Below are 12,069 nucleotides of genomic sequence, written 5' to 3' on the forward strand. Positions count from 1 at the left end.
ACCAACACATTTGTCATCATGCTGTTATTCCAACGAACGCATTTCTCCCCGTAATGAAGTGATGATGCCTCATAAAGCCTCATCATCAGTCCCTGAAGAAACGTATTCTAACAGAGCAGCAAGTACAAAACCAGTTATTCATAACAGGCCTGTCTTCCACACCAGGCCCTCAGACCACTGCTCATTTCCAATCATCACTGCCAATGAGTGGATATGGATAATATTAGTTTAATGCAATACACCTTTTAAAATTCACACTGACTACAGCTTTTGAGCCTTTCCTCTGTTTTTTGTTCCTGAAAGGCACAAGACAAGCTATAGGATACATGCAATAACGAAACACAACTCAACTGTGAGAGAACTAATTAAGTCTAAGAGCCAAGTTACAGACTGAGACAGTAATTACAGAAGTAATCACTTCACATCCTTCCTGCCCCTGCCACATTTCATGACTACCGGCTCCACCTGAAAACGGTCAAATTTAGAACCACTTTCGGCCTTCTGAGGTTTTTAATTAAAACACGTTTATAAGTAAAGATTCTTTTGATATTTTCAACCATAAACTCCTTAATTATATCAGTAAAGCTGAAGGAATTCCTTGTGTGTGTAGCGCCAGTGCACTGATTGAGTTGTTTATAGAGCAAGACAGCCTTAATAGAGGAAAAGTGCTTCCGGATGTGCAGTTGTTATCCATGTGCTGTGCTACACTATGACACAAAAATGAAAAATCAATATTTTTAGGCTCAATCACCCACACACGTTTTCCTGTTTAACTGATGTGACATGACCTCAAATGGAAAAGCCGTTTCTTGGACTACTCAACGACAAACTCAGTTTAATGTCATATTCATGTCTTAACTAATTCTGCTCTTGCTGTGTGGCAAAAAGGGGAACTTGAAGCTAATCAGAGGCAGAGTACCTGTGCATGTGGCACTGATGCACTATAGTCAATGGAGGGACCTGAGACATCCGGAGTGCCAGAGGAATGAGATCATTTAAATTAAAGCATGTGCATTACCAAACGGTAACAGGCTCCTCGCTATTACAAGTGCAGGATAGCAGGCAACCCGATAAAGAGGTAGACACAGAGTGATTGTGGTGGAACTACTTAACAACTTACAGGTGAGTTTTCATCTAAACAAACAGGAGTTTTACAATCTCATTTGCTGAAACTGGGTCCACTAAACACACGCATGGCGCTCATCTGCATGCACACACCAACAGACCAATAGGGAACCTGAGCTGGGTTTAGACAGTGGTGAGACAGGTTAGTTTGACCCTACTGATGATGTGTTGTTGCAACAGTAATCAGACCCATGGAAACAACCTTTAATACATGTCTAAAGCTGTGGTCGCTTCATGACGTGAGCTGCATGGTGATCCCAGCTGAAGCGGAACACTGCGGTGATATTAACAGAGGCTGCTGAGATTTTGATTGCAGCTTGTGGTGCAAATAAACTTAGGAATGAACAACACCATTCAGCTTTTCCAAGCTCCCAGTGATTTTCTGAGGAAATAAACCATTTACCAGGACTGTTTCTTTTTTTTTTTTTTATTGCAGAGGCAAGACCAAAGAAAATCTTTTTAGCTTCTAAATACTGTTAATGTCATCATGATGTGAAGTTTTTATATCCAGAGCATTCACCCATAAAATATAATTTCCTGGTGCTAAGAATTTAAGCTGTCAGAGTCATGTAGTGTGTATTGATCTTTTGCTATCACCTTTCCAGGTAGGCAGACTGACGAACTGGCGATGTGACTGAAGGAAACCGGGGCTTATATTGGCGGGGAAGTGATTACTGGAGGGCGTGAGGTCTCGCCTCACACACCTGCAGGAGATCAGACAAATGAGGAGGACAAACACAGGAGGGAAAGGGAAACGGAGACAAAAGGAGAGAGAGGGGAAAAGAGGTGCCCAGTCTCCTCATCACACATCTCAATTTGGAATAAAATCGTTTACTGCACAAAACCTCTGGAATATCTCTCTAATAAATTTCTCCACAATAAATATACCAAGGCACCTTCCTAAATAAAATTTGACACAAAATAAATTTGACCTTGAAAGAGAAGCCATGCAGGAAGATAGTGGTTTATCAAAGTGTCCGGTCTCTGCCTCACTCTGCAGAGGGGCTCCTTCTGTGTGCTCTGTGTGCTCTGTTAATGAAAGAGATGCTTTAATGAGATCTGAAAGAACCCGGCTCTTGAGGACACATGCTAAGCCCCTCTGCAGCAAGCTCAGTCAGACAGGCTGACAGTGGATAGATATAGACAGGTGAAGAGGTCAAAGAAAGGATGACAGACAGATAGTAAAGAAGAGAAAAATGAGAGGTGAGGGTGAGGGGAGACTAGGTATTAGAAGATGGTGAGGTGTCTGCCATGCTTGAAAGGAAGACAGTGCCATCTAGAGACCTCATGTGACAGCTTTTCATTTTTCTTCACAACATATATAAATTATTCATACCCATTTACATATATATTGGATATAGATTCAGTTGGTTTACTTAAATAACACTGCATCCATTTTAAATAATGAATGATTAAGTCTATCTTTTTAATTGATTTTAGTTGACCCACGGTCAACATAGATTCAAACTTTTTCTAACTTTCAAAATGTTTCCAGAGAAATGAAAAATCAACCTAAGGTTGTTGCAGGAGGTATCCTAGCCCATCTCCTTGGCCCTTTGCCAGAGCTGTTTTGGATGAACAGCCCTAATGTCCCTCCGCTGCTGTGCTCCCTGCTGCTTCCACCCGGGCTTCCCAGGCTCGGCATTTTCCAGGGGGCCAGTTGGGCTTTCACTAGAATGTGGTTTTCTCAGCCATCATGATGTCTTAATTATCAACTGCAACAACAATAACAAATGTTCCCAGCTACAGCTCCATCGCAGTTGTATTAAAATGTATTATTTCTGATGGAGGAGCAGGGAAAACTGGGAAAATCAGATGAAGCAAAAGCAGCTGGCAGGAGAGAAGAAAGTAGTACTCTGCTCTATGAGGCACTTTTATCAAGTTACAGTAGTGTTCATGGGATTGCCACCGTCAACATGACACACACACACACACTGTCTATAATGATAAAAGGCTTTCTGAAGAATCTAGAGAGAACAAAGATATAACATTATAGCTTCCTTTTGTCTTCTGCCTGCTGGCTATCCTGTAAGACTTGACTGGTGTTTGTACTGGACTCACTGGGAGGGAATCCTCTCCACTGTCTGCCCAGTTACTGCTGGTAGATGCTCTACTGGCACATAGATAGATGCCTTGATAAACATTTTCACAGGCACTGTGGTGTCCAGTTCTCACAGACTCTGCCTTACACACACATACATGAGCTCACTAACCAAGAAGTAGCAAATAGCACTTAAGCAATAAAAAAGAAGAAAAGTTTTAACATATATATATTAAACACTGAATCAAAGCAGACTCTGAACTTACCTTACTATTACCATTGCCTGGCAATGAGTACCAGCTTTGGCTTCAAGAGAGACATGGGTGTTTTGTATGATCGTTGCTTTAATTTGAATGATCTCATTCCTCGGGCATTTTGTTTTTTGTTTTTTTTTTCATTTCAATGCACTTTGTGAAACTTGTGAATGATACTTTTTTGGAAACAGAAATTAAAGCCTTGGTAGGATTCAATCCTCTGGCCAATTGGCAGCCCATACGTAATGTAGATTCACTGAAACTGTAAGAAGGATACATATTATGCTGTACACAATGGGGGGTTTCCCTCAAGAGCTTATTAACTCTTAGTATGCTAAAGGTTTGCTGTATTAAAAGCCTGCAGCATCTGTTGATATTGACAAGGGGCTGATTTTGTCTCAGTGGATTTAAGTAGAAAAAGTAATCTTACTTTTTTGAATCTTTCTGTTTTCTGGTGGTGTGATGGCCCTCCCATGCAGTTTTGATGAAATAAAAACAGTAGAGAATATTGAATTATTTTACATTTACTGTATGCCAATAAGAATGAGCTATACAAAGCAAACTGCAATGACATTTCAACATGTTTAACATTCAAAATCTATGAGAAAAAAAAACTGTGCAACAAGGCTGCTTTCTGGGTTGTAAACACAAACTGATTCTAATCACCATAAATAGATTTCATTAGTTTTTTAACAGATTATTAACTTTACAGAGAAACTTTCCTTTAAATATGTGCCTAAAAATACAAAGTTTCTTCCTCACACATACATTAACATTTAGAGCAAAACTTTATAAATTTGCTACTTGCATTTTATTCAGGATCCAGTACCTTAAATTGCTCATTTAAGCTTTTACAAGTATCTCTTATATTATGTTTTATTAACAGTTCTGACTTGATCAGTCTTGAGGCCTACTTCCCAAAACATAGTGTTAAGGCATATGGCTCAAAAATAATCAATTACCACATGGTAGTCAATCCCGCCCTTACATTGTCAAACTACTCTGTGTGGTTAATGCTGCAGAATGAGGATACAAATAGATGACCTGTAGAATAAATGTAGGAATGTGCACATTTTGCCTTCCATTCTTGCTTAGAGGTAGTGAAATCCAGGTTTACAGATAACACATAAAAGAGCAATCCAAGGAGCTGGATCTGAATAATGTCCACCTGCCTCTGGATAAGATTTTTATTACATGGCATGTTTTAATGGCCCACCAAAGGACATTCTTATTGTGGTTTTAAGCGGAAATGTACTACCAGAACACACCCTGGTGAATTAAGAAGTCACAAAGCAAACATTTAGGATGTCAGGATATAGTGTCACAAGTCAGGACACACGTCTCTGATAAGCTAAGAAGCATTTCAATAGGGGGAGATAGGAGTATTACATAATTATTAATAATTAATTATTACTGTTTTATTAGAAGTAAGTAACTGGGTTCAGAAAATACTCAATCCTGTGACTTGTCCTCAAGACTGATGAGGCTTTTGGGATTGGGCTGGATGAGCGCTGTAGAAGACAAGAAGGCAGATGGCTTGTCACTATTGGTGACGCAGAAAGTTCTTGATGGGTTCTGGTAGAGGTAACAAGGGTATATGTTTTATATGTTTTTTGCCCATTGTTTTGCGGATCCTGATGCGACACAAGTGCGTCAGCCTACGAGGGCATCCTGAGAAAGAGAGAAAAAACAAAGAAAGAATCTCTTTACCAACTACAACACAAGAATCATCCCATACATTCAGGTAAACCATGATAATATAGGCATTTCAACCAATTTACTCAATCCCTCTTGTCAGTCATGTCAGCTCCTTGGGCTTAGTGATGCCATAGTTCTAACATGCATTGAGAAATTCATTAAACTTAAATTTGGAATTGAGACATACTATCCTACTATCAATGTGCTATGGGGTTTTTTACAAGACATTTTGACTTGTCATATTAAGGAATACACCATTACTGTTATTGATGCAGTAGGTAGAGAGTCACTCTGAGACATTATCTACTTTGTACGGGGCCGAATGAGACACAGCGTCATCTGGTCAAGAAAACAAATGGGGTGCTGCTGTCAGGAACCAATTGTGGCACTGGAAAACAGGGCCCACCAGGCAAACAAAGCTCTGCTTGACACCACTCAAAACCAATAAAAACACATTCAACAATAATCAACTAAAAGTATTTTAGCGTCAATGATCAGCCCAGGAGAGCGTCTACTACTTCATGACTATCCCTGACTCTGTCTAAAACCCTTCCCTGAATAACAACGCCTACTGGTCAGGAATGTACACTGATTGCTCCCCATACATTATTTTTACTCACTCTTCGCCTCCAGGAAGACCCTGAGCGCTTCCGGATCCACCTTCCTCCGGTTGGGAGCTTCCAGTTCTGACTCATTCCAGGGTACGAGGGCCGGGTTAGCCCCATGGTCCAGCAGCAGGTGGATGAAGGCCACTTCACATCCATGTCGCAGCACCGCATCCAACAGGCAGGAAGCCAGGCCACGTGTCAGAGCCTCCTGGCAGACTGGCCCAGTGTAGTTAAAGTCGGGCTGTGCACCGGCCTGGAGTAGCAGCCGAAAACAGTGGAGGTGATGGTAGGCAGCGCTGATGTAGAGAGGACACACCACCAAAGTGTTGAGGGTGCGGGCACTTAAGAGGAGCCGGGGACCCAGCTGGTGGTCCATGTCTACATCAGCATTGAATCTGGGCAAAAGAAACAGTGAAACAGTTTTACTTTCTTTAAAGCCCCGATACACCCCGATGAAAACTATATTAGAAAGGACATTCTTTTCTGCAGATTTATGAGACAGATGTAATCCAATTTATTGTATAAACAAAGCAAGTGACTGTATAAATAATGTGGATTAAACTGAATGTCTGTCTGGTTTCTTAGTCTGTTTCAGAATGTCATGTATTACTGGAACCTCTGTCCCATGTGGGTCGGTGTTGTTGACTAATGGGAACCTATGACTTAAAATATTTGTTTTTGTGCATTCTGGGAAAGATGAAACAAGCAGTTTTTTTAGTCTGGAAATAACCAAACATTAGCCTGAAGCACTGGAAAACACTGCACCACACAGCTAACCATAGATCAAAATGATGACCCTTCAATCCTCACCATAAACAAAAAATAAAACCAACATTTTAACAAGAAAAAGTAAAGTAGAAAAATAAATAAGTGAAGCTGTGTTGGCATGGATGCTCCAACCCTTCACAGCATGACCTGTTACTAGTTTTTAGTACTGGGACAGACAGAAATTAAATTTTAATTTCTGAGAAGCTCCTCATTCAACCCATACATGAGCAGTATCCATTTTTATGTGTTGTTTAACTTGCCGTCCAGTATAGACAGCAGGGACTGAGATGTGTGTCAACAGACCCACCTGATGAGCTCCTGCAGTATGTCCAGCCTTCCCACACGTGCAGCATGGTACAGTGGTGTGCTGCGGTGGTGTCGGCTTCCATTGGGATCCGCTCCGGCCTCAAGCAGTATCCGGACACAGTCCAGGTGCCCGTTAACCACAGCCACGTAGAGCGCTGTCTGGCCTTTGACATCGACTAAGTCCACCTCAGCTCCCTGGGCGATCAGATAGGCCACGCAGGCAGCATGTCCTGCGGTCGCTGCGATCCGCAGAGGGGTGCAGGGCAGACAGCCACAGCACCACACAGACTTCTCATTTATACGCCTGGCACCAATGCAGACATAGGAGTGGTTAGAAGAAGAAGAAGAACAAGAAGAAGAAGAACAACAAGAAGAAGAGTATTTCCTCCAAGAGGAAATTCAATTGTTACAGCTGGTTTTGTGTGTGTGTGTGTGTTATTGTTTATATTGAGGAATTATAGAGTCTTATGGCCGTGGACACAAAAGACTTCCTGAATCTTTCAGTCTTGGCTTTAGGGGGAATTAGTCTGTGGCTGAACGAACTTCCCATTCTCCACAGTTCCTCATGAAGTGGGTGGGCAGGATTGTCCAGTTTATTTTGTCCACCATCCTCCTCTCTGCCACAGCCTCCAGACTGTCAGGTTCCAGTCCAACAACAGATTTTGCCTTCCTGATCAACTTGTTTAGTCTGTTGGCCTCACCAGCCTTGATGCCACCTCCCCAGCACACAACTGAAAAAGTTATTAGCTGATTCTCAAAATCCATCATATTGGATTTATCATACTTTTGTGAATTTTTTAGGCCTGTGTTATCAAAAGCACAATAAAATTGATAAAGTCTTTAAAATGTCACTATCTCTGCTGTAAACATATGAAATATTTACTACTACTACCAGATAAACTGCTACTACAGCCTCAGCAGTCTGGCCCATCCCTTCATCACTATTCACTATTACTCTTCCTCACCGTCTGAAGTTATCTTCCTGCAGCAGGTTCCTCAGGGTGTCCAGATCTCCAACATAGGCGGCATTGTGGAGCCGCATGTCGTCCTGCTCCAGTGGCTTGTCACAGAACTGCTCCTGAAGCCATTCCTTTAGGTTACGGCCTGGTGAAGAAACAGATTTAGGGATAGAAATCCACCCATCCATCGATCTAATCCATCCATTTCATTTTCTCATTTACAGGTGTAGAAATATCATTGTTAGAAAAACTGAAGTATGCCTCATAATTAATGCTCCATTTAACTCTTCCTGCCTCAGCAGAGATGATTGAACATTCTCATGTTATAGACTATATAACTAAAATCATTTAGGCCCTGACAGAGGATCCTGCATTCAAGTACTGTTCATACTGTACCATTATGTTATATACCAGTATGCACATCCATGCTGAATTCTGTAGTGAATTCATTCCTCTTGTTTGGGACCCACGTATGCACAGTAACCAAACAGCTCTTGTGTAATTTCTGCAGGGCTATAGCATAAGAGAACATTATGTTCTGCAGGTATTCATATTATTATGTCCACCCTCTGACAAACAGTCATGCACAAAGATCCTGTGTTCAGCTTCTCTGTGACCTAAATCCATGAAAGCCCATCATTAGTAGGAAAAGCAGAGTTAACAGGCTGGCTACACTATAAACACAGTGCACCTCTGTAACTTGAGATTAGTGTTTACTGGATCCACAGGCCACACCTTACTGCACAGGAATCAGCCCAGCATCAGCACATACAATACTGCTGTCTGCTCAGTGAATGCTGGCTGGGTCTGAGCCCGCTGTCCTCTTCAACCCCCTGCATTTTGGAGGGCTGATGAATCATGGCGGCCTCAGCCCCAACCCACGGTTACCTGCGGCCGTAGCACCGGGCAGGTCGGACACGGTGATGAGCGGAGGGAAACTGATACTGGGCGGGTCGTCACCATCAGCCTGCGCCTCAGCACCGTCGGCCATGCTGCGTGAAATGTCACTCCTTTGTCAAACCTGGAACCAGCGCTCCGCCAGCATCACCAGCCTCCCTCTGAACACGGGAAACCAGTCTAGCTCAGACACATCAAAATAAACAAACGTGACCGTGTTGGTGACGGTCTGCTCCGCTCACTGCGCTACTTCCTGCTCAGCTGGGCGGCTCGGATTTAAAGGGGAAACGACTCTTTAACAAGGAAACATGTCCCTGTGTCGCTTTTCAAATACTCTGGTTTTTAGACATAATCCAACTGGAGCAAGAACATTGCCTCTGTAAACACAAATATATCAATGATCTGTGCTGTTTCTGTTTCATTTATTATATTTTTCATACTTTTTATTTCTTAACAAGAAGAAATAATGAGTCAATAAAATGTCACTCAGACTCAGCAATCTCATATTCCAGGGAAAACACAGAGGGTCTGCTAAAGTAATCCTACAAGACTGTGGTAGTAGTGTAATAATAACAGAGCAAGAGGATATAGGTTGTTACAACTTAAAACTGATCAGCAAATACACCAAAATCTGAAAAAAATGCAGTAAACCTACAGTACCATAACTCCAGGGCACAGTATGATGTGTTTTTAATGAGGTACTGCCTTGGAAGTCTTTTTAAAGGTCAAAGATCAATCTGTGGGAGCATTGTATAAGCCATGTGATTAATCAAAGGGCAGCATGGTGAATCAGTGGTTAGCACTGTTGCCTCACAGCAAGAAGGTTCCTGGTTGGAAACCCATCAGGGGCCTTTCTGTGTGGAGTCTGCATGTTCTCCCTGTGCTTGTGTGGGTTTTCTCCAGGTACTCTGGTTTCCTCCCACAGTCCAAAAACATGTATGTCAGGTTGATTGGTGACTCTAAATTGCCCATAGGAGTGAGTGTGAGTGTGTGAGGTTGTTTGTCTCTATGTGGCCCTGTGATGGACTGGTGACCTGTCCAGGGTGGACCCCTGCCTTTCACCCAAAGAGAGCTGGGATAGGCTCCAGTAGATCCCTGTGACCCTGGTTAGGAATAAGGGGGTATAGATGGATGGATGTAATTAATGGGGTTGATAAATATGTAAGTAATGATTATGATTGACAAATACATACAATTATGTAATATATATATGATCAATGTTATGATTATGGTGGATAAATGCACACGTAAACACTAATACATTCATACATTTTCCTTTAGTAATGGATTTTTGTGGAACAGTGTTCTTAGCATGCATCTGCTTGAGTATGCCCAGTTGACTCACCCCAAAGTGAGTAAAGTGCTTTGAGGACAGAAGGCTGTGAAGCCACAAAGAAAAGAATCAGGAGACCTAGAGATTGTCAGCTCCCAGTTGGATGAAGATGTCACTGGACAAAACCAAGACGATGGCAGACCTTGAGGTTTTATGTCCATATCTTAAAAACAAAACAAAACAGTTGTGTCCAAGAACCCAACTCCAGATGTTATTACTTGTCTTTTTATGGTTGCAATAAACCTTTTTACATCAGACCGTGCCAGCATTTTGTGTATTTTTAAGATTTTTGCATCACAGAAGTGACATTTGTTGAAGTTATAACCAAGTGTTGAGGTGAGATTCAAACCATCATTGTCCTGGGTCAGGGGTCACATTTTTTGACAGATCCAAAGGAAGAAATAGCTCCTACGTACTCTCTATCCATGTGTCTGTGTACACAAAGATTTTGTTTAGATCTTAGTTGTATGAAGGTATCCTTGGTAACTGGAAATATATCTAAAATGCAGTGTCAGCCTACTTTTAGCTGTTAATTTGTGGTGAGTCATTTTTGGGTGGGTAATGTACACCACAGAGGCACGGAACCATGGCGCTATGCTGCCTGATGACAGATGAACCATGGACGCTGAGGCCCCTGGTGCTGCTCTAAAAATAAACGGACAAGTCAGTGGTGTAGTGTGTCCTCATTAGTGGACAGGTTGCTTACAAGCTTCCAACATGTGCCTGTTCCATAATGGAAAACACAAATTGCATTCAATGAAGTGATATAATAGATAGATGGCAAGTATAAGTAGGCTATGCAGGCTACAAACCTGTATGAAGAATATAAGTTAGGTTGGACAGTTATATATATATGTTATATCCACACAAATTGAAGTTAATTCTCAGGATTAGTGACAAAAAGTGATGGGGCCTTTCAGTTTGACCTGTTGTGGGGCTTAGTGGTTAACTGCAGACCACAAAACTGTCCTTTCCTTGTGGACTATGCAGTAGTCTTTTTTTATAATCCATCTGTTGAGACTGGGACCAGGGTCTTTGCTAAGAGCAGGTGTCCATGCCTCCTGCATGGGGCCTTTAGCTAAATCTCTGACCTGAAACATGAGTGCCTTGTCCAAATGGTGCTTAATAGCTATTAAAGGGGCTTCTTGATACATTTTTTGTATGTTGCAGCTGTTTTATGGCTTTCTAGAGAACAGTTGCTGCTAATGTAACTTGAGAGTCTTAAAATCAAAGTTAAATACTTTACTCCTGCCATGCTGGACAAGGCCTCAAAAGAAACAAGTATCCTTGAGAGTGTGACTTGGCTGCACCAGATGCCACAGGGGCTTCACATGAACTTGTCAAAACCACAAAACAGGGTCATTTATCCTTTCCATTCATAATGTAACTCAAGCAATACTCACATTAAATTTTCATTCTAAGGTCAAATCGACTGTCTACAGCTCTTTTTTTACCTACTCTCATTAAATCTTAAAAACAAGGACAGAAATATTTAATGCAATGTAACCATTTATTTCACTCCACTACAAAATTATATAATTATTTAAACTATGATACAGTTTCCACATATACATAATATACAGTTTAAAGTGAAACTTAAGATATGATACAAATAGTGTACAGTGTAAACAGTCATTTCATAAAACATATGAATACAGTTCTTTTTTTTAACCAACTGTTTACTGTTAACTATTTATATTTGATGGACTAAACATAATACTGGTAAGAAACTGGAGTGAAATCAGACTGAATGATAGCTGACTGTTGAATCCCTAAAGTGAAAAGCTCTCAAATTAAAAAGCGCTTGTTGAAGATAATGTGCACTAAAGCAAAACAGTCTTTCTTTGACAACAGATTAGTGTAAATTTTGGGTCCTGTAACTCTTAACGTCTAAAATCACAATATCTGCCAGTCAGAAGGCATACTGTACATTTCTGACTACTAGCAACTACTGGCTGCCTCCCACTATTTCTAGCTGTGTCTTTTCAACCACTGTCAAAAATAGAGTATATCCATTTACACATGGTTTCACTAAGCAGATATACTAATCCATGACTTGAAAGTAATAACAAAAAACTTA

General features: G+C 41.2%; 1 protein-coding gene across 1 annotated transcript; it reads right to left on the reverse strand.

The window, feature by feature from the left end:
- Positions 1–3,928: 3,928 nt before the first annotated feature.
- On the reverse strand, positions 3,929–8,917 carry asb1 (ankyrin repeat and SOCS box containing 1). Its single transcript, XM_026296459.1, has 5 exons — positions 8,648–8,917; positions 7,766–7,904; positions 6,802–7,104; positions 5,739–6,121; positions 3,929–5,091 (listed from the first exon to the last, which is right to left on the reverse strand). Exons 1-5 carry the CDS (start codon positions 8,748–8,750, stop codon positions 4,964–4,966), a joined length of 1,056 nt encoding a protein of 351 aa, XP_026152244.1. The 5' UTR covers positions 8,751–8,917; the 3' UTR covers positions 3,929–4,963.
- Between the last annotated feature and the right edge of the window lie 3,152 nt (positions 8,918–12,069).

The sequence above is a fragment of the Mastacembelus armatus genome, chromosome 21 (assembly GCF_900324485.2).
Source record: "Mastacembelus armatus chromosome 21, fMasArm1.2, whole genome shotgun sequence".
Classification (NCBI taxonomy): Eukaryota; Metazoa; Chordata; class Actinopteri; order Synbranchiformes; family Mastacembelidae; genus Mastacembelus; species Mastacembelus armatus.